This window comes from Desmodus rotundus, chromosome 3 (assembly GCF_022682495.2).
Source record: "Desmodus rotundus isolate HL8 chromosome 3, HLdesRot8A.1, whole genome shotgun sequence".
NCBI lineage: Eukaryota > Metazoa > Chordata > Mammalia > Chiroptera > Phyllostomidae > Desmodus > Desmodus rotundus.
The window spans coordinates 5,155,734-5,178,502 of NC_071389.1; the positions used below are offsets into that span (position 1 = coordinate 5,155,734).

Here is a 22,769-nt window from a genome sequence, read left to right on the forward strand (position 1 = left end):
GCCGGGCAGTGGAGGTGGAAACGGCATGGCGGACTACTGCGCAGGAGTTGGCTCAGATGTGCTACGTCGGCACAGGGGAGTAGTGTGCACCAGCACAAGCGACGTGAGTGTGTGCGCGCTGGCATTCACAGTATCTCGATCACTGGGGAAAGTGAGACGAGAAAGCCAGTTGTGAAAAGCCCTAAAGGATGTGCTAACACGTCGACAATGGTTATTTCTTTAGCTGCTGGGATTCCAACTATATATTTTTTTTACTTCCCCGTGTGTTCTGATTGGGAAGCGAACATAGATCCTCTTTTCCTAATAAAGAAAAGTCAGGTTTCACGTTTCATCTGTGCAGAGAAGGGTGGGGCTTTTCTCATCCCGCTGTGGTCTCTCTCCCTGCAGGTGCGGGGGCACGGTCGGTGCTATTTTCACTTGTCCCCTGGAAGTCATTAAGACGAGGCTGCAGTCGTCAAGATTAGCCCTTCGCACCGTCTATTACCCTCAGGTTCATCTGGGGACCATCAGTGGAGCTGGAATGGTGAGGCCAACTTCCGTGGCACCCGGACTTTTACAGGTTCTGAAGTAAGTGCAGTCCCCATTCTGGACCCCCGCCAGACCCCCCACCCCCACTATCGATCCGGAATGTTTATTAAGCCCATCAAATGGGATGTTCTGTTTGCACAGCCTGTGTCCAAACCAAAGAATTAGGTTTCTGTACCAATACCTTTGAACTCTGACCTTGCTCCCTTGGCAGCAGGTCACCCAGTGTGCATGTGGTCACCGTCCAGGGACAGTTAAAGCAAACCTAACAGAACAAATCAAAAATGCATATGTAAACTGTCTCAGTGTTCTTGTCCAGAACTTTTTGAGGCCTAGCAGGAAACTATGGGGTGGCGGAATGAAATTAAATTTTTTTAATTTCACAAAAGAAGGGTTTTGAGTATCTTCAGAGGGAGTAAACTGGAAACAAAATGTTTCAGTGTTTTAATTTTTATTTGGAAATAATTTACATTTATAGAAAAGTTTCAATATATATTTAGTATAAAATGGTTTTTAATATTTTTGTTTCATATGTAGCTACCTGCCTGATTTACTATTTTACTGCCTTAAAAATGTCTCATTCACTTATGAAGTAGCTAAATATAAGTTGAATTTGACTTGTTGGCATCTGTGCTTAAGGCAAAATCAGAAATTCAGAGAGCTCATGAGGATACGTGAACTTCACCTTGGGCCCTCGTGCTTTGAGAGATGCTCAGTAAGCGGTAGTTGACTTTGACTACACCTGATAGTCAGGTCTCTGAAACTCGCCACTGGAAGAGGGTGTATTCAAGAAAGGCACTGCTATTTATCAGTGTAGTTGTTTAGCTGGGAAATGTTAGAAAAAGAAACAGTGAAGTGGAAATGCTCTGTCTGAAGAACCACAGTTACGTAGCACTTTGGACAGAGTTCAGTCACATTTTAGATAAGGAAGAATGGGTTGGAAAGCACTGAATTTATTTTTAGGTACGTTTTGTTTGTAAAGCTTGCCTACGAGGCACCCATGCCAAACATGTGGATGAGGGTGCGTCCAAGCTTGTTGAGCAAAACTGGGCACAGGAGCAGCCGCTGGGGGCAAGGCCCCGGGTGAGAGAATCAGAAGCCCCACCGGAGAAAGGCCGCTGGACACTAGGAGAGTCCGATTTTCAAGTTAAACCCTGCGAAGGGGAGCGGAGGCGCAGAGGCAGCAGGTCCGGGGTGGGCCCAGGAGACAGACGCAGACCTGCTCTGATCTCAGGAAGGAGAGGGACAGCCCCCCCCCCCCCCCCGTCCTCCAGAACACAGGGCTGTGAAAACACCCCGTCCCGGTTGGCCTTTTCATGCGCTTGGGCAGTGGCGGTGTCTCAAATGACACCTTGCTTCTGAGGAACATAAAGTGCTCAGGACATAATGAAATGGACAGGTAATTTGCCAACTTTATTAATATCCGAGATGAACTTCCTCCTACCGTGCTTCCCAAACAACTCATGACTGCCGGGCTTACAGGTTCACTCTAACGGGGACACTGGTCCCCAAAAGCGCGGAGGTAGGTGAAGTGCACGAGCCCGTTTCTGTGAGTCAGCCGACTGAGGCTGCGTGTTCTCCACCTCTGGTGTGTGTGTCTCTCTCTGGCTCCGATAAATCTCTCTCCGTGTATTTTCCCCCCAGTTAGGACATTGTTTATTAAAATGTAAATCAAAGAAAAAGAGCCTCGCTGTCGTCTAAAATCCAGGAACAGGGCCCACAGCAGCCACAGCCACGCAGTAATGGGATGCTGCTTCCACACGAATGCTGGTTAAAACCCTCTAGTCTGTGTTCACGTCAAAATAGGAAGAATGGAATTTTAAGTAAAAGTCTTGTTAAAATGCTGGTTTGTTAGAACAGTGTCTATTAAATGGCACTTCTCACCCAAGAGCTATTTTATTAAAGCTTTATTTCTGCAGCTTCATATGTGTACATTATTAAGATTCTCAGCTGCTATTTAATAGCTTCCAATTTAAAAATGGCTGCTTTTATGTATTAGTGTGTTACTGATTTCTCACACCAACCCTGTGAGATTAGCAGTCAGGCATGATGTTGCCCTATTTTATAAAAGAAGAACCACACATTGGAGTTAAATGACTTAGTGAGGCCATTTTTAATGTGTATTTACCTCTTTCAAAGAGAAATTTGACAGCAGCAAGCTCCCGAGTTGCCTCTGCCGGAGACGAGGGCTCCAGCTCAGTCTCCTGGGACTACACTTGCCCACTGGCTGTGGCTTCTCTCCCTTCCCTGTGGCTGCAGCCTGACAGCCTCTTGCTGGAGGCCCAGGGCCCAGAGCTGGCCTCTCTTCAGAGCCACATGAAACGTCCAGCCGTCTGTGTGACATCTCCTCTTGGACGTGTGGTAGGCGTCCAGAGCGTCACTCGTGCAGACCTGAGCTCCCCAGCCTCACTGCTCCCAGCAGCTCCTTCTGCCTGCTCCACACACTGCATGTGACCCCTTTTCTCCGCTTTCTCTACTGCGGTCCCGATGGAAGGCACTGGGTCCCTGTCTGGGTTACTGCCCGAGCTCCCACCTGGTCTGGCCCGAGACCTGCTCCCCTCCCCGTCTTTGTCTGTTACCAGCCAAGATACTCGCTCAGATGCCTCCAGGAACTACCCTCTCCTCCTGTCCCTGCAGCCTGCCCGTCTCCACATAGCTATCACCTTCCTGTTACTTCTCTGGTGTAGCCCCTCCCGCACCCCTTCAGCTGTCCCTTTAAAAGGTCAGGAACATTGGCACATCCCGCCTCAGGGCCCTGGGACTGGACATTATCTGCATGACTGGCTCCCAGTTGTCACCTCTGCAGGGAGGCCTTGCAGTGACCATGCTATTTAAAACAGCCTCCCCTCCGTCCCTCCTTCCTGCCTTATTTTTACCCCTAGCACTTAACCTCCATCCAACATGGAGGAGAGCTTACTTGTTCATATTACTGATTTTTTATTCCTGCCCCAACCAGAAAGGAGGTTTCTTGGAGTCAGGGACTTCGATTTGTTTTGGGCACCAAGGTGTCCCCAACCACTGAGAATGCTTCCTGTCACCTAGCAAGCATTCAGTACAAATTGAATGAATGAATGGATTTTGGCACAGCAGAAAGATACTGCATATAAAAACTTTAACACACACCCAGCCATGTAAATGAGACACATTGGCCACTGCCATACTACGCCCGCCCTGTACTTTTTAAATACAAGATTTGTAACTGAGTTTCTTGGTAGCCAAGGCAGAAAGGGGAATACCATGCCGCACAGTGCTCTTCTACAGAAAGCATGCTCACTGCTCAGGGGAAACGCCTGTCTTCCTGCTGACGGGTCCTGAGAGTGGTCTGTCACTCAGACACATGCGCAGACAGGGTGGCGGCAGGCTCAGCGAGGTCCTTTGGGTCGTGCAGGAGAAGGTGGCCGCTTTTCCCCCTCCCGTCATGCTGGTCCAAGCGGCCCCTCGCCTCGCCCTGGGCTGTTACTGGACTGCTTGCGGATTCTCCCAGCAGCCATCCCTGAGTAGGCGCAGTGGTGATGCCTAGGCTGCTCGTTCGTCTTCCTCTTCCAGGAAGTGCCTCTTTAAAAGACTTCAGACAACGGAATTGGTTTATAGGAAGTTTACTTTGCAAAACGCAAATCAGTGTTTGCTTGTATCTCAGCCTCTCAGCACCAGTAACCTTTGTATGTTTAATATACTTACTTAAAAAGCTCTCACTGTTCAGTTTGCCAAATGGGAATAATATATCAATTCATTTCAGGTATCTGCTCTAAAAGGTCTTATGATTTATTCTTTTTTTTTTAATCCGAGTTCTTCCTATTCTTTATATTACTCAGGTAATTTTTCTTCAGGTTCCTTTTAATCTGAACAGTAATATATTAGTGATCCAGTTACTACCTTATAAAAATTAAGCTGGTGTGCTCAGCTGAGATCCTCATTGTGGACTGTGATCTCAAACCAGTGAAGGTGAAATGCTGCAGATAAGACCCTAGTTTCTTTCTGCCTTTCTTTCCTAAATGGAAGCTTCTAAGGCTGTGGGAAAACTGGTCTGGATCTTAACGTGCTCTCTTTTGGGGCTGAAGTGTGCCATTTATAGCAGGAACTTGATTGTTCCAGAAAAGTTTTGTACACATCCAGCAAGGTTGGAAGTTTGAATTATGTAACAGAGCTGACTTTTCGCCCACTGTTAGTGTGCGTCACTATGGAGACAGCCTTTCGGCAGTTGCAAGGGCCCGGGTCACTCCGGGACACGCATTCCCTGTTGCATTATAGATGAGAGGCCGCAGGCCTCCTGGAGCCGGAGAGCCCTTCGCTGTGTTTAGATGGCTCCTGTGTATTTACAGGAACCACAGATGCAATCTAGACGTCAGACATTTTGAATATATTGACCGTCTGAAAATCTTTTACAAACTGGAAGGTGTATGTCGCTCCAAGGTGTTAAGCAAGTTTTTGTTCAGAGAGCTTGGCTTCCTGAGAGCGCCGTCCTGTGGTAAGAAAGAGAACTACAGGGTCTGAAGCTGGAAACCCTACGCTCCCACCTCTGTGAAGGGCCCGAAGACTTGGTTTTGGCCAGTGGGAAAATCCACTGGGACTGCAGGAACTTCACGTGGCACATCGGGCTCGCAGAGACCCCAGGCCTCGTCCCCGCGGCTGCTGGACTGCCCTCATGAGGCCAGTATGTTTACAACCTAGAGCGGGTAGCTTATTTTTCTAACAGAACTTTTTATTCAGAAAAAACTTACAGGAGCAGCACAAGTAACTTGCTTGTACTCTTTGCCTCGAGCCACCGATGGGTAACACATCGCCACGTTTGCTTTTTCACTCTTATCCTCTGCACGTCCCTGCTGCTTCTGAGCCACTTTTTAGGTAGATTGCGATTGCACCTGTTACGCCCCTTCGCCCTCCGTGCTGCAGCGTTTGCTCCCCAAGAACAGCATTCCCTGAAAACCACAGTGGTTTTCAAAGTCGGGAAATTTAATATCGACACCCCACTTTTTCGTTCATCTGCAGCCCCTACTCTGGCTTTCTCCGTTGTCTGTTGTAAATGACGGGTTTAGCACAAGAACCCAGTTTTGTTTAAACCCCGTTTCTGCCGACCTCTTCCACTCTCTCCACCTTTTTCAGTGGGCCTTTCTTTCTTCCCTGCGGGTTGTTTTTTCTCTCTTTCTTTATTTTTATTAGTTCAAGTACTATTGTCTCCATTTTCCCCCATCACTCCCTCTACCCCAGCCATCCCCATGTTTTTTGGGTTGTTTTTTTTTTAACAGCTTATTAAGATAAAATTCAGCCCTGGTTGGTGTAGCTCAGTGGATTGAGCGCAGGCCTGTGAACCAGGGGTCGCTGGTTGGATTTCAGGTGGGGTCACATGCCTGGGTTGCAGGCCAAGTCAGGTCCCCAGTGGGGGGCGCACAAGAGGCAACCACATATTAATGTTTCTTTCTCTCCCTCTCTTTCTCCTTCCCTTCCCCCTCCCTAAAAATAAAAAATCTTCAAAAAAAAAAAAAGGTAAAATTCACATACAGCTTACCCATTTAAAGCAGTTAAACGTTTTTTCTCCCCCATTCCCCGCCCCCCGCAACCCCAAGTCCCAGCCCTAGGCCTCCAACCGCTAATCCACTTTCTGTCACTATAGATTTGTCTCCCAGACTTTTCATAGACAGGAAGTCGTAAGATGTGTTTGTGGCCTCTTGCGTCTGGCCTCTCTCACTTAACCCAGTGATCCGCCCTCCCTCACTCCCCTCTGTCTAAAAATCAGTGGGCGTGTCCTCGGGCGGACAGCTGTACAAATAGAAACACGGATGGCAGGATTCACTTTACTGTTGGTTTTATAGGAATATCTTTTCCACAAAGTGGAAGATACCTTTTTATTTTACCTTCAAGGTCATAATGAAGGTAAAATGTCGCATAAACTTTTTTGAAAACAGTGTGATTGGTTCTGAACTTGTCCAAGTTAGAATGCTGTCAGATTGGAAGTGCTGATTACCAAGTGAAGAAAATCCGTAGTAAGAAAAGGAGGTAAAATTAGAGCCCTGATTTAACAGTGTAAATTCTCTCGGATGCCGTGAAAATTGAGCCGTTGAAGAGAGTAAGTTTAACTGACCTGAAGAATCATTATGTCGGGGTAGGAAAGTGCCTCTGGAGAAGGTTCTCTACAATCCTGTTAGGGTTTCTGTAGTCACTTTTAGTCAGAAACAATATTTAGCAATTTTTAAAGCTTTTTTAGTCTCTTTTAATCCCAAACTGTGTTTAACAGCTTTATCTTGTTTTTTGAAGCGTGTTGGCAGGGCACGGAAAATTAGAACCTTTGTGGTGTTGGTGGGAGTGTGAAATGGCGCAGCTGCTGTGGTGGACAATGTGGCAAATTCTCAAAAACTTAAACCTGGAGCTGCCATGTGACCCAGCGGCTCCACTCTGGGCGTACGGTACACCCAGAAGAGTTTAAACTAGGAACTTGAACAGATATTTGGACGCTCATGTTCATATAAGCATTAGTCACAGTAGCCAAAAGATGGAAGCTACCCAGCTGTCCATTGACAGGTAAATGGATGAACAAGATATGGTCCATCCACACAATGGAATGTTTGTAGGGGTTTTTTTTGTTTTTTTTAAGATTTTATTTATTTATTTATTTTTAGAGAAGGGAAAGGAAAGAGAAAGAGAGGGAGAGAAACATCAATGTGTGGTTGCCTCTCATGTGCCCCCCTACTGGGGACCTGGCCTGCAACCCAGCCACGTGCCCTGACTGGGAATCGAACTGGTGACCCTTTGATTCACAGGCCAGCACTCAACCACTAGGCCACACCAGCCAAGGCCACACAATGGAATTCAGCCTTAAAAAAAGAAGGAAATTCTGACACATGCTGCCATGTGGATGGACCTTGAGACATTATGCTCCGTGAGATGCGCCAGTCACAAGAGGACAAGTCCTGTGTCTTTCTGTTCATAGGAGCTTCCTGGAGCAGTCAGATCCACGGATACAGGAAGACGGGTGGATGCCCAGGGCGGGGGGACGGGGGACAGAGAGGTAGCGTTTCACGGGGATGGAATTTCAGTGTGAGAAGGTGACGGAGTCTGGAGGCGGACGGCGGCGATGGTCTCACAACAGTGAGTGCGTTGAACTGCGGGTTTAATGATGGTTAGCTGGTGAAGCTCTCCGTTATGCAGGTGTCACCGCAGTGGGAAAAACTGAAAAGAATAAATAGGCACGGCGTTCTCTTTGAACTTGAGATACGAGGCTTTGGCTTTAAATAACACCCATCCAGCCCATGAAAATTATTAGGTTTTTCTGTTGCTTATATCCCTGTTTAGGGCTCCCCTATAACAGGTAAAAATCTAGAGATGGGATTACTATAAATAGGGAGTAAATCCGAAAGAAGTGCCATCCAGAGAAGTCTCTGAGCCTGGTTGACAATGCACTCGGTGCAATGAGGACACTGTCCCCTGAGTCAGACTTCGCCAGTGCTCGTTGTCCTGCACAGGACTTCCGAGTGCAGACCCTGGACGCCTCGCAGTCAGACGGCGTTTCTGAAGCCCGCTTTGCCCCTGTGTCAGCTGGCCCAGTTTTTCAGCCTTCTGCTCCTGTCCTATAACGTGCTCACATAAGGCCTGGGGTCTCACAAACAGTCAATTCTTCCTTTACTCAAGGACCTAATGGGAAGGCCGTCAGCTGTGACGCGTAGGCCTGGCCTAAGGATTTTACAGATGAATCTTTTTTTTTATTACTCAGGTCAATCTTGGAGAAGGAGGGACCAAAGTCACTCTTTAGAGGCTTGGGTCCAAATTTGGTTGGAGTCGCACCGTCAAGGTAAGCATTAGACTTCTGGCTGGGTCCCCGCACGCGTACGTCACATAGCGAGTCCTTTCCTGTGGACGGGCAGGTGGCCGGTTTCTCCTGTGCAGGAAGAAGTACGGATTTGCCTGAGCAGCCTGACAAATGGAAATAGTGGCGACCGTGGGTGTGTCTTTAGTGCGTGTGTGAAAAAGAGATTCTAGTTATTTTACTAAGTTGAAAATGAGTCTGCTGTCATCCCTGGGCCTTCTTTACGTAATTGCTGTGTGGTCAGCAGCATCGCCCTCGCCCCACTACCCCGAATTATTATACACCTAACTCTCTGTGGTGGAAGGCAGGACAAGTGGGGTGTATTTTAGAAATACTGCAGACTTAAAAAGTCATAGCACATGTTGGTGCCCAAAGGACTGGCATTTATCCAGACTGAAGAATGTCCCTGGACTTGGTATATGACCAAATTCGGTGGTGGGAGCTCTTCATCCGCATTCTCAGCCTACATCCCAGAGCTCCGTCAGCTTCGCGTCCCACCAGGGCCCCTAGGTGATCCACGTGTACCTGGAAGCGCTGACCTGAAGGGATTTTAAAGGAAGGAATTCTAGGCTTTATATAAAGCAACATCCTCATTTTTGTTACAAGGCCTAATTCTCTTTAATCTGCACTGTCCAGAGAGAAACAATAGCCACTGGCCACATGGGCTCTTAAGATTAATTAAAATTAAAAGTTCAGCTCTTCAGCCTCACTAGCACATTTCAAGTACTTGACATTAGCGTGTGGCTGGCGGTGCTGATGTGAAGGACGGACACTCGCAGAGAGAGCAGTGACGAGGTGAGAGAGAGTGTGATGTCACCACTGAAAAGTGGGCGGGAAGTTGCTTCTAGAAATCACCTCCTGGGAGGGAAGCTGTGTGGCAGGGATGGGACACTCACGTCACTCCGTGTAACACTTGATTAGACTTTAAGGAGAACTAACCTTTATAACAAAAATGAGAGTGTTGTTTCATAAGGTGAAGATGAAAAGCTTCTAGAATCCTTGCGGATCAAGGCTCCAATTTATACACAGATCACCAGAATGATTTGTTTATATGCAAATCATTAATGCCAGTTCTTATTAAACCCTTTTGTTCCTTTAGAATTTCGTAGCACATGTGTATGATCTATTAGAAAAAATGGAAAGGACCAGCCCTGGCCGCGTGGCTCAGTTGATCAGAGCCATCCTGTGCCCCAAAGGTGCGGGTTCCGTGCCCGGTCCGGGCACGGGCGGGAGGCGGCCTGTCGACGTTTCTCTCTCCCTTCCAATCTCTCTAAAGTTAGTGAACATATCTTTGGGTGAGGACTAGAAGTAATAATAAACTAAAAAGAAGAAAGTACTAGTCTATGAGATTATTAATGGATGGCAAACACACATGACATGTAAGTATTCAGTAAAGAAAGTTAAGCCCTATCTGCCTGCTACCACACCCACTTAGACCAGTTGGGACCCAGGAAGAAACAGAAGGCTGCTTGTACAACACAGTAAATGATAAGTAGTCAGGATCCTAAGTTGAAAAATATATTCTATGATCGGTTGAGAAGCTGAAAAAAAAAGAAACCTTTTCCCTGGTGTTGCTAGTGAAGGAGCAGGGAAAATCCCAGCCGGGCCCTCGCCCTACCCCCCACTAGAGAGAAGACAGAAGGCTGAAGAGAAGATGAGGGAAGGCTGACCGCCACCTGCCGCGGTTGCCTTTGGGGGCCGGGGCATGTCCAGTGCGCGGAGCTCCTCAGGCCCCTGGGATGGCGGCTGTGCCTGTGTGATCCTCAGTCACCCAAAAGACGTCCAGATTGCCACAGGACTAGTGTGGTATATTAGAAATACTGCAAATTTTCAAAGTTACAGTTTATGTTGGCGCTCAAAGGATTGACATTTATCTGAATGAAGAACGTAAATGGATTTTACATTGGTTTATCATCAAAATCTCGTTTTCCTCAATTAATTGGGATGCTCAGTCTCAGTACTGGAGGGGTGGGCGGGGCCTTCCAAAGGCGCCACAGTGGGGCTGGGTCTCAGCACAGACAGGTCAAGCTTCGGGTTAGGTGTTAACTTCTGGCCCATTTTATTTTCCTAAACTTGCAGAGGTTGCGGAGGAACAGGTGTACTCATAGGGCCTCACCGATGTCTTTACAGCCTTCTCTCTCTGCTCTAACAGGGCTGTGTACTTCGCGTGTTACTCCAAAGCCAAGGAGCAGTTCAACGGCGTTTTCGTGCCTAACAGCAACACGGTGCACATTTTCTCCGCCGGCTCCGCAGGTGCGTTGCCCTGCGGGTGGGGGGAAGCTGCCCACCAGCCTTTTCCAGGGATTAGGAGGGAGCTCTGTGCATCCTTTGCATCTGAGGTCATTTTTCTAAAGCTCTATGTTGGAATTGATTAAATTGAGTGTTTAAATCAGTTTGTGACTTGGCTATTGTTTGATCACTAAAGCTTTTTATTTTTTCCTCAAAATGTCTGTGTGCCATGCGTGCTAGTCGGTGTAATGCTTCTTCTCAAGTAATTTTGGTGTGTTTTTCACGTGTTTCGTTATTTTCTAAAATTCAAGCTGCTTTTTCCATGCCTCCCTGTGTACAGTTGGGACTTTTGTCCTTAACACTTGGATTCCGTGACTACGGGCTTGAGTTCCATGAGGGGTGGGGGCAAGGGGTCCTCTGTGGGCCGGTGACAGGTCAGCGCGCTCCTCTTTTGAAGGAGTCATCCCACTTACTATAAGAAATTTATAACACGATTTCGCCCCAGAAAATACTTGGCAAGAAACACCGACTTGGAGATTGCTGAGAGAAGGCTGTGTCTTTATATGTAAGGCTTATGTCTGTTTAAGTAGAAAGGCATTTGAGAGAACTAAAATGGGCATTTTATGAAAAATTCCCGCCTTCTGCCAGCCTGTAAAGTGTATGCAGTTCTGTCTGTCTCTCTGATGTCAAGTAAAAGTACTAGTAAGCCCTCTGAGTAGTTACAGATAATAACTTCTGGACCCCAATAGAAAATGATGTTACACACAGAGCTGCTTCAACCCGAGAAGGGCGTAGCTGCCGAGTATGCAGCTCTGAGGAGGAAGTGCCGTGTCTTTACTTCCAAGGCTCATAACCTAAATGCTGTTCATCGGTTTTGCTACTTTTGCAAAATTCACTTAAAAGAACCCTTGGTACCTGCAGTGCACCTGGAGGGAGGTGTTTAATCAGTATCCAGGTTCCTGGTGTCTGGCTGAGCTGTTGAAGAAGAGTCGCCGTGCTGGGCCGTGTTTGCTTGGCCCAGACTGGTTAGCAGTGTTAAGAGTGGGGGAAGCTGGCTCAGAAAGAGGTTCTCCAGTAAGCAGATCAGTGTTAAAACTTCAGTCTCCTGTTAAAGTGTCTAAGTTTGGATTCAGTTAAATGGAGGTTCAGTTCCTTCGCTTTTAAGTTTGCTATAAAGCAACCTTTTGGACTAGGACAGCAACTTTTTAAAACAAGTTATTTCTGTACCTGGCACTTACAAATTGTGTTCAAAGCTGTTTCACTTTAACGGGAGGACTCACTTTGGCAGGAATGCCAACAGCACCACCTAGAGGCTAGGAACACCAGGTAGGGCTAGAGAGGGGAGATTTCTTTTAGGTCCAACATACCAATGGTTGTTGCCGTTCAGGGGACTGCAGCTTCTGTCTGCTGAACTGCTTCCCGCTCTCCGTTTTTATCGCTCAGCCACTGAAAGCCGACTTCAGTGTTTATCGGACAGAACAGACCGCCTTAGGCCGCACTGACTGTGTTCGATGATGACATTTGCTGTTCTTTTTTTTTCTTCCAGCTTTTGTCACAAATTCCTTAATGAATCCTATATGGATGGTTAAAACTCGGATGCAGCTAGAGCGGAAGTAAGTTACTAATTGTTGCGTCCTTAATTTGAGAATTCACAGGGGTGGCTTTCCCCCAGCCCCCACTGTGCAGCGCAGCGCAGCGCACAGGTCCTTGTCCTTTCCGACTGTGAGCACATGTAGCAGCTCCTTGTGTTTTGAGATTGTGCTCTCAAGCATCCTGGGGGACAGACCAACAGAAAGGGTTGGGAGTTCGCTCCAGCGTGGCCCCTGGCCTGCAGTACCGACCCCCTCTGACAGTCGGGGGTCCCTGCTCTGGGCAGGCCCCACTCCAGTTGCCGCTGTGGGCTCTCCACCAGGTGTGTCTCTTTCCCGTGGGAAGATGCCAGTGAGGGCAGGGCAGCGAAAGCCTTCAGGCCTCCATAGGGCTGTTGTCATCCACAAGGCCCTCCCTGCATGGGTGTCTGCCCTGGAACTCTTTTTCGGGCTGCGGACTCCTTTGGTGGCCCAGTGATGCCTGCAGGCCCCTTGTAGGACAGAAGCAGTGGAAACCGATTGTTGGAGTACAGTTATTCATGGTTTTTTAAATTACGGGGTAGAGATACACCTACTTAAAGTACTGAGTCTGGCGCGGCCCAGTAACTACCGTAATTTCAGGTAAGTGGTGACAGTAAGTGAGGTTTTGTGATAGGGTTCTGTCTAAGCACCTGGGTAACTGTTGCCCAGAAGCCTGTGGGGGGGCACTGGAGACTGCCAGCGAGTCCAGTCTAACTTGGAGCTGCCTAGAAAGGAAAGAGGACAGAGCAAGGACGCCCGGCTGTGCACGGAGGGGCTGCTGTGGCTTGTTTTTCCGGATGACCACAGGGGCCCCTGCATCGGTCTTAGGTTCCGTATGTCCCCAGCCCGTTCTGCCTGAAAGAACCCTCTGAAGAGCATCAGGTCCAACCTTTCTGAACAGATCACTTGCTTAAAATCCTTCAATGAATCTCGGTTACTCTAGGGGTTAAATCCTAACTCCATGGCTTTACTGTTCAAGTGTCGGGGAGCTTCAACACAGCCCCCCGGTCCACCAGGGACGAAGAATAAGACTACCAAGACAGGATCTGCTTGGGGAGGAAAGGTGGCCCATCTCTCAAAGGAGAAGGGCCTTGATCCTTTCCCTCCATGGGCTTTTATTAGGTTCATTCGCATGGGAATGCAGATAAAGCTCATCAGTCATTGTCAGCCAGTAAGGGTTAAACAATACAGGATTTACAGAGAACCTTGAGGGCTTATTCTGAGTTACAGCCAATCAGCTAGAGGGCCATAAAACTTTAGGCTGCCAGACTCATCTCAGGTCTGGACCCTTATCTTTTAAGCTGAGGGTACAGATTAAGTAGGTTCCACAGGAATGTACATATTTTTCTTAGGCCTGATTCCCCAGGGAATCCGCCCCTCCCAGCACAGGACTGCACCTCCTCTGTTATCGCTTCAGGCTTAAATCAGGCAAGGGAAGTAAAGCAGCCAAGAGATTAGGAGACTTCTTGCAGACAGAATGAGGACTCAGGGTATTTCAAAGCCGAGGGGCGAGGGTCCATCACCCCCTTTTTCCACAGCCCCCCGAGTCCTTCCCTGCGAGCTTATCCCTGGTGACCAGAGCCTGTCTTAGGTTTATCCTCCCTTGAGGATTCTTACTCATCATTGGCTAACTGGTCAATCTCAGGGCCAGGCAGAGGTGGCACTTCCGCCAGGGAGATAAGCTTTGTCTCCTTAGTGGCTTATGGTCCCAACTCTGACTCAGCCTTAACCATGGGGGGTTACAGCCTCTGAAACCGGGCAGGGCGGTTCCCAACATTCAAGGTCCTTCGCAATTCCCAGGAAACACCTCATGCTCTTACGTGATTGTGCCTGAGTCAGCCCTCCCGACCAGGGCTCGCTTCTCCCTCGTGGTTGTGCTAACACCTACTTCTCCTTCTGCTTCTGACAGGCACCCCTTCCTGGAGACCTCGGGCCCTCACCCCCGACCCCCGGTGTGCCCAGTGTCCTAGTACCTCTCCCGCCTGGCGGCCGATAAGCGCCCACGTCGTCTGAGAGCCTGCATGGCCACCCCTCTCAGTCTGCCCCGTAGTGATTGTGCTCAGGAGACCATGCAGCTTCGTTTGCACAGGCTCTGAACGTGTCGCTCAACAGGGAGTGTTTCTGGTGCGCTTCCTGTGCACTAGTCACTGGGGAAGCAGCCCGGAGAAGACAGGCCCACCTTCCCGAAACTCAGCTTTACAGAAAATAAAGAGAATTTCAGTCTGGTGGGATGAAGGCCCTAAGCCCGGCAGCACCTGCAGGGTCCCTAACGCAGTCCAGGCAGGAAGGACAGAGAGAGGCAGCTGGCCGGCCCTCCTGTGGCAGTGACATCCTTGCTGCCATCTGAGAAAGAACCGGCAGTGGAGAGGGCTGCAGGCAGAGAGCCATGTTCCCAGAAAATCTGGAGGCAGGAGAGCGCGGTGATTCTGGGGAGCTGACAAAAGGGACGAAAGCACTGGAGGGGGAGGGAATTATGGGAAGGAAGGCTGGAGAAATGAGCAGGGCTCATCCTTCCGTCCCTGGAAAGGCATTTGGATTTGAACCTGGGCTTTGTTTGGAGGGCCGTCGAGAATCGTCAGGGCTATCGTGAGCGGCCCAGGGGGCCTTTGCCCCCCAGGGAACATTTGTCAACATCTGGAGACATTTTTAGCTGTCACATTTAGGTGGGATGCTACTGGTATGGAGCGGGGAGAGGCCACAGATGCCACTAACAGCCCACAGTGCACAGGACGGCCGCCAGTGGAGAACTCCCTGGCCCCAAATGTCAGTGGTTGCCAGGCTGTGAAAGGGCACGAGGGGGGTTAAGCAGGGAGTGGTTGGATTGCGTTAGGGTGCAGAGAAGGGCCTGGGCAAGACCTGTGGAGACCGATGGAACAGGAGGGGACTCTGTGACCGGTGTGAACACTGTCGGGTCCTGGGTTCAGTTTGTGTCCGGGCGGTCTCCGACCACTTTCCGTCAGGGAGAGGAACAGCCAACCGGGGGCTTCTGATCATTTGTGTAGTCTCTTCGATGTTCATGGTTTTGGGAGGTCGGAAGTAACGGAGTAAAAGCACACTGTTTGGAGACGAGCGATAAGAAAGAGCACCCGTAACTCTCCCCCTGTCGAAGGCTGGTGCGGTGTCCTTCAGTACTTCCTTCCAGCGCCCCGCTGCCGTAACTGCCATTGCGCTTTACAGGCCATTTTGTCCGGCTTTCCACTTCAGGCACTCCCCGGGTCTTCCTGCCTTCGCAGCAATTTTAATCTGGCACACATGCCGTAGCTTAATTGTCTGGGTCTATTTTTGGGTATTTGCACGGTTTTGATTAAGTTAGTCTATTTTCCCGGTGATGAATGACTTCCTCCATATAGCTCTTTCCAAATCAGCTATGAACGTGTGTTTGGGACTCTTGCACAGACGCACATGCTATTTGTGGGCCAGCTGGTGGACCGGGCTCCCTGCCCCCAGCGCAGGAGGACATGTGTCCCACGCTGGTGTCCTTCCCTTTCGGCGATCATCGTTGGTGCCTGCTCACACGTGTTCTGACGGCCTGTCCTCGGTCTGCTTTCCCAGGGTGCGCGGCTCCAAGCAGATGAACACGCTGCAGTGTGCGCGCCACGTGTACCAGACGGAGGGCGTTCGCGGCTTCTATCGAGGATTAACTGCCTCATACGCGGGAATCTCAGAAACTGTCATCTGTTTTGCAATTTATGAAAGTTTGAAGAAGTGTCTGAAAGACGCCCCGTTAGCCCCCTCTACAAAGGGGGCCGAGAAGAATTCCACAAACTTTTTTGGACTTATGGCAGCTGCGGCTGTCGCTAAGGGGTGTGCCTCCTGTATCGCCTATCCACACGGTATGTGCTGCCTCCCCCGCAGGAGACGGCTGTCAGGCGGTGCGGTCCCTCATCAGAGTCCCTAGAGCCGACTGCAGTGCAGACGCCTGCAGGTAGCGACAGGGCCGACTCCACCGGCCTCTGCCCTGTGCTCACAGGAACACTCGCAGTTGTGCGAGTGGCAGCAACTCGCTGTCACTCAGCCCCAGCTGATGTCCCCAAAACTTGCTGAGCAGAATGTGGGCCCGGCATTACGGAACTTCTGATGATTTCAAAGAAGCCAGAAATCTGGATTTTATTTTAAATCCCTCTATTAAAAAAATGACATAGGAGCCAAACTTAAAAAAAAAAATCTCTCAGCTTTCACTTTGAATGGAGTGCTGAGTGAAGCTACTTCAGGTTTATTTTTTAGAGAATTATAGACCTAATGTCCTTCTGACCTACTATTTTAAAAATAGCTTTGTTTATTGTGCCGTGAAAAATGGGCTTTTGTCAGCTGTGACAAATTGTGTGGTGAGCTCAGTCACAGGTAAGGGAGGCCTCCGTATGTGTCAGGGCCCTGTGTGGCCTCAGGGCTGGTGGAGAAGAGGTGGAGAAGGCTCTTGGTAGGCTCCCTGGTGGGGAGGGAGGAGCGTGTGCAGAGGTCTGCTTGGTGGGTGGAACCAGGCCGTGTCCTGCTGTGGAGCAGGGTGTGGGAGGGCCAGGTGCGCCCAGCCAGGCTTGGAGAAGCAGGAGGCAGCGCCTGAGCTGGATGGAGCAGGGAAGGGTTCTAAGAAGAGGAAGTTGGGGAGTGCCTGGAAAGAAGGTCTTGTGGAAGATACCACCATACGTAATACAAACGCTACCTTCAGTGAAATTACAGTGTTTGCCTAATCGGGAGTAGAAAGCCAGAAACCATCTTAAAATTAAGTCCCATTCAAACTAGATTTTAAAAATCCCTTCCAAGTTATTTTGTACTTTCGTATGTACATCCTTAACTGGCATTTCCCAGAGTTAGAAAACGTTCTAAACAGATCTTCCTTTTCATTGTCTCTGACTACTCTGTCCAAACGGAGCTGGGGTGGCAGAGAGGCCGAGGTGGGCTTTGAGATCACGCCTCGTGTGGCCTGGAAATGCAGTTTATCTGTCGCATAAAGCATGTGTGTCTCTCTGCAGAAGTCATAAGGACGCGGCTGCGGGAGGAGGGCACCAAGTACAAGTCCTTCGTGCAGACCGCACGGCTGGTCTTCCGGGAAGAGGGCTACCTCGCCTTTTACAGAGGGCTCTTCGCGCAGCTCATCCGGCAGATCCCGAACACGGCCATCGTGTTGTCCACCTATGAGCTCATTGTGTACCTGCTGGACGACCGTCCTCAGTAACAGGCCAGAGAATTGTGCTGTAGGAGAATAAAACTGAAAAACTCGATAGAGAAGTTTTTTTTTCCTTTGATGTTTAGAATGTTGGAGACGGAAACAGGAAAGGCCACAAAAAACGTGGCTCATGTCACCTGTTGGACATTTCCTTTTGGATTCATGTTTTCTGGAAGGTTTAAATTCATTAACGTTAATAGTTAATTATAACTTTTTTTTTTTAACTTAAGAGGATTCAGGATTCAGCAGCAACTAAATTAAATCATGCTATTTAATTTAAGTATAAATTTGGCTTGTGTCCTCCTTCGTGTTCATTATACTGTACACTGTGGGGCTTTAGTGGAACGTAACCCTGGAAAGGCAGGCGGAACCTCCAAAGTGAAAGTACAGCTGCTCTCTAACCCGTCAGGGACTGCCCGGGACAGGTGGGCGGTGTCACGTTTTGATGGCACTGGGCAGACCAGACTGCCTAGCTGTTCTTCTCCTTTGTAAATTTCCAAGTCTCATACCATTGACAATCCAAGCTTCCAGGCTGCTGAGGTGTTTTTTAAAAACCACACAACTTCCTGACATTAAATATTTTAAGCTGCATGCACGTTCCTGGAGCTGTCCTCTATCCCCAGTCTGAACCACAGGCGAGAGTTTTAAAGAACCGTTTACCAGTGGCCTTCTTCCTGGATATTACTGCCAGAAGGTAAGCCCACTCGAGCCCAGGTACTTTGCAGGGATGTTGGAGTGTGGCTGGCCGCGAACGTGGATTATTGTGAGTGATAACATCGCCTCCTACGGCGTGGGCCCTGTTCTCGGGTACCCGCTGCTGGGGGAGAGGAGCGTGACCCAAGCTGATTGCCCCTCCATGGAGAGCTTACTTTTAGCCTGACTGGAAGTGGTGGTGATGTTCAAAGAAGAATGGTTTAATTACCAGAATTGTAAACCCACCCTGGCATTTTTGAAAGGAAATTGAATACGGGGCCAAAGCTGAGACAGAAGGCAGGTGAGACGGCCTGTCCTCCTCTGACCCTCTCCCTGGACTTCACACACATTGCACGTTGGGCTCTTTTCCAGTCTGAGTATCTGGAAAGGAATGACTCACAGACACACACACAATTTCCACAGGTGTGGTACTCTGGTGGGGATGAGAGGAGGGTATTTGCTAATTGTACTTAAATTGAGTTTAATTTTGTTTGCCGTTCATCATAAAGGAGGTGTTTTAGTGGTGTTGAGCTCTCTGGTATAATTTGCTTCAACCGTCAACAACTATGTAGAAGTCAAAATAAATGCCTTCAGTCACGCTTCAGAGCTTCCAAAATGTGACAGTAAAGAGACTTCTATTTAAGAACCTCATTTTTTAAAAGATTTTATTGATTTATATTTATTTATTTTTAGAGAGGGGGAAGGGAGAAAGAGAGGGAGAGAAACATCAATGTGTGGTTGCTATTCATGCACCCCCTACTTGGGACCTGGCCCACAACCCAGGCCTGTGCCCTGACTGGGAATCGAACTGGTAACCCTTTGCTTCGAAGGCTGACACTATCCACTGAGTCACACGAGCCAGGGCCAGAACCTCATTTTTTTTTAAATATATTTATTGATTATGCTATTACAGTTGTCCCTTTTCCGCCCCTTCACTCAACTCCATCCTGCCCTCCCCCTCCCTCCCACATTCCCCCCCTATAGTTCATGTCCATGGGTCATACTTATAAGTTCTTTGGCTTCTACATTTCCTACACTATTCTTACCCTCCCCCTGTCTATTTTCCACCTATCATCTATGCTACTTATTCTCTGTACCTTTCCCCCCCTCTCCCCCTCCCACTCCCCTATTGACAACCCTCCATGTCATCTCCATCTCTATGGTTCTGTTCCTGTTCTAGTTGTTTGCCTAGTTTGCTCTTGTTTTTGTTTTAGGTGTGGTCGTTAATAACTGTGAGTTTGCTGTCATTTTTACTGTTCATATTTTTTATCTTCTTTTTCTTAGGTAACTCCCTTTAACATTTCATATAATAAGGGCTTGGTGATGATGAACTTCTTTAACTTGACCTTATCTGAGAAGCACTTTATCTTCCCTTCCATTCTAAATGATAGCTTTGCTGGATAGAGCAATCTTGGATGTAGGTCCTTGCCTTTCATGACTTGGAATACTTCTTGCCAGCCCCTTCTTGCCTGTAAGGTCTCTTTGGAGAAATCAGCTGACAGTCTTATGGGAACTCCTTTGTAGGTAACTGTCTCCTTTTCTCTTGCTGCTTCTAAGATTCTCTCCTGTTTAATCTTAGGAAATGTAATTATGATGTGCCTTGGTGTGTTCCTCCTTGGGTCCAGCTTCTTTTGGACTCTCTGAGCTTCCTGGACTTCCTGGAAGTCTATTTCCTTTGCCAGACTATGGAAGTTCTCCTTCATTATTTGTTCAAATAAGTTTTCAATTTTTTGTTCTTCTTCTTCTCTTTCTGGCACCCCTATAATTCAGATGTTGGAACGTTTCAAGATGTCCTGAAGGTTCCTAAGCCTCTTCTCATTTTTCTGAATTCTTGTTTCTTCATTCTTTTCTGGTGGGATGTTTCTTTCTTCCTTCTGGTCCACACCGTTGATTTGAGTCCCAGTTTCCTTCGCATCACTATTGGTTCCCTGTACATTTTCCTTTGTTTCTCTTAGCATAGGCTTCATTTTTTCATCTGGTTTTCGAACAGATTCAACCAATTCTGTGAGCATCTTGATAACCAGTGTTTTGAACTGTGCATCCGATAGGTTGGCTATCTCTTCCTCGCTTAGTTGTATTTTTTCTGGAGCTTTGAAGTGTTCTGTCATTTGGGCCTTTTTTTTTTTGGTCTTGGCTCCTGTGTTACTTTAAGGGGCGGAGCCTTAGGTGTTCACTGGGGCAGGGTAACGCTGGTCGCTGGGCTGTGACGCTGTACATGGGGGAGGGGCCAAGAGGGGGCAATGGCGGCTGCTCCCCTCTCCACTAGATTTCAGTCTTTCACTCCTCTACCCACAATCAAACTGGGCCCCTCTGGTGCTGGTTCCCAAGTGGGTGGGCTTGTGCACACTCTAGGCCCCTGTGGGTCTCTCCAATGACCTCTCCCGTGAGTCTGGGAGTCTCTCCTGCTGCTGCCCCAACCCCCCACGGGCGTTTTCAATCAGAGGTTTGAGGCTTTATTTCCCCGTGCTGGAGCCCTGGGTTGTGTGGTCTGCTTCGCTCCCCACCGTTTGTCCGGTTTATCTGTGCACGAATGTGGGGCCGTTCTGCCTGCCCCGTTCTCCGCCACTCTGAGTCCGGCCCTCTCGGCCTATCTGCGCAAATGTGGGGCCGCAGGGTCTGCCAGTGGTCAGACTGCCTGCCCCGTTTGTCCCACACTCCGCCAGTCTCGGTCCCGCCACGGCTGCCCATCTCCGCCCCTCCTACCGGTCTGGATGAATGTTTATTTTATTTCCTTGGTGTCGGACTTCCTTGCCGTTCGATTTTCTGTCAGTTCTGGTTGTGCGAGGAGGCGCAGTGTGTCTACCTACGCCGCCATCTTGGTTCTCTCCAGAACCTCATTTTAACGATTGTTTGATAGTGGCACTTAGCAACGTCTTCCTGTTTTAATATTCATATTAAAACCTGATTTTTTTCCTTAAGATTTTAACATGAAAATGAAAAATTAGGTTGCTTACTATTCACTATTTGGGTAAGATAATTATTGTGAAATAATTTTCACTTACACGTTCTTGAATTAATAAATTCGGTGTTGATCTAGTACAAGTTAGTTCTCTGCTTGCTTCTCCAACATCAGGGCACTGAAATGCAAGCAACGTGGTCCCCAAAGGTGGATGAGAACAGGCAGGAAAAAGTGATACTTCCTTCATAAAGGGGCTTGTCAGGATTTAAATGGGAAATGCCACTACTGGAGCTGTTCATGGAGAAATCCCGTGCTTTATTTCTCTCTTCTCCACCAGCTTAGTCGTTGGGGTTTTATTATGTTTAAGTAATAAAATACGTATGTATAAAAGACTTTAAAGACCCTCACTGTGCAAGGTGTATATTTTCTCGTTTAAGTTATTCCTGACAACCTCATGAGGCAGTTATTATCATCGTCCACATTTTACAAATAAGAGGCTCAGAGGCATGCAGACCTGCTTGAGGTCTCGGAAGTGGTCAGCAGGAAGCTGACCGGCAGCAAGTCTGTGCTGCCTGTGGAGTAGATGAATGACAGGTCACGGGGGCAGTTGAGCCTATACAATGAGTCTGGGGCCAAGTTCCAGCAAACCATTCCACTCAGTTCCCTTCAGGACTGTGCGTCCACTGGCATGGTCCCCATGGAGCTGCGCTGAAACCAGCGATGCCCAGGACTGAGCCCTTACTGTGAGTGGGATGCTATGCAGACGCTGAAGCTTCCTTGGAAAGGCAATGGTACCTAAGCATGGCACCACATGTTCAGAGGGCAGCTTCACTGCCCGCTTCTTCATTCCTTTGGGTGCTCAAGGCTGGGGCCGGCAGCAAGACTGCAAAGCGAAGAAAGGCCTTTGCTCTGACAAGAATGAGGAGCTTCCAGTACAGACTCTAGGGGCCCCCAGGTTCCGTGTGGGCTCCTTCCCTCTCCGCAGGCAGCTCTTTACTAAAGCACATGACTCTGTGTGGGACAGGTTAACCTGCCACAGGGAACCCGGCAAATAACCCATTGCTGTCCACAACAGTGAGAACTCGAATAGTGACCCCCAAAACACTGGAAAAGTTGTGAGAACATATTGCGTAAATACAAATGTTTCCTACTACTTTCTTTTTAGTTATGAAAGTAATTTAGCCAAAATCCATAATACTAAAACACTTGCGTAAAATGAATCTTCCCTGCTGATCCCACCTCCTGGCGGTAACTGCAGTTCATTTAACCATCCTCTACTTCGGATAGTGTCAAAGTTAATGTGCATGTTGCTTTTTGAACATTGTGTCATCCCTCCAGTCCAGTCCCTATAGTTCTGACATTCTAGTAGTTGCATGATGTTCAGATGTATGGCTGTCCTGTGATTTATTCAACCTTGTCCCTGTTTCTATAAACATAATCATGTTTCTATAAATTATTTTTGACAATTGGCGTGGCTGCAGTGGAAGTGGGTTAAGGAGCCAACCAGCATTGCACACATCAGCCTGGTTTGGCTAGGCGTTGGGAAAACAGGATCAGTAGGAGCAATGGCTAGTTCCAAGCGGTCCGGTAGCCAGAGATGCTAAGGTCGGCGGACGAGCGCGGGAGCGGAATGAGCAGGGCTGGGCTCCGCGCCACATCCCACCTCCGGCCGCAAGAGGGCGCAGTCGGGCCACCACTTCCCCCCGGCGCCCCGCCCACCGAGCTCGTCCCACTCCCCGATTGGCTGCGCAGCGGGAGCGCGCCGAGTCAGGGGGCGGGCCCGCGCCGGCTACAAAGCGACGAAGGTCAAGGCGCGAGGAGGTGCGCGCTGCCGCGCCCCGTGATTCGCCTGCGGCC

At 48.8% G+C, this 22,769-nt stretch overlaps 1 protein-coding gene across 2 annotated transcripts in view; it reads left to right on the forward strand.

Moving 5' to 3' along the window:
- SLC25A33 (solute carrier family 25 member 33) overlaps positions 1–17,607 on the forward strand; it is a 28,580-nt gene extending 10,973 nt beyond the window's left edge. For both annotated transcript variants that reach the window (XM_045190501.3, XM_053920450.2), the window contains exons 2-7: positions 388–567; positions 8,228–8,305; positions 10,473–10,573; positions 12,096–12,162; positions 15,712–15,992; positions 17,127–17,607. In XM_045190501.3, coding sequence (XP_045046436.1) covers positions 388–567; positions 8,228–8,305; positions 10,473–10,573; positions 12,096–12,162; positions 15,712–15,992; positions 17,127–17,329 — 910 coding nt within the window. In that variant the 3' untranslated portion in view covers positions 17,330–17,607. The remainder of the gene's footprint in view (positions 1–387; positions 568–8,227; positions 8,306–10,472; positions 10,574–12,095; positions 12,163–15,711; positions 15,993–17,126) is intronic.
- The last annotated feature ends 5,162 nt before the right edge of the window (positions 17,608–22,769 follow it).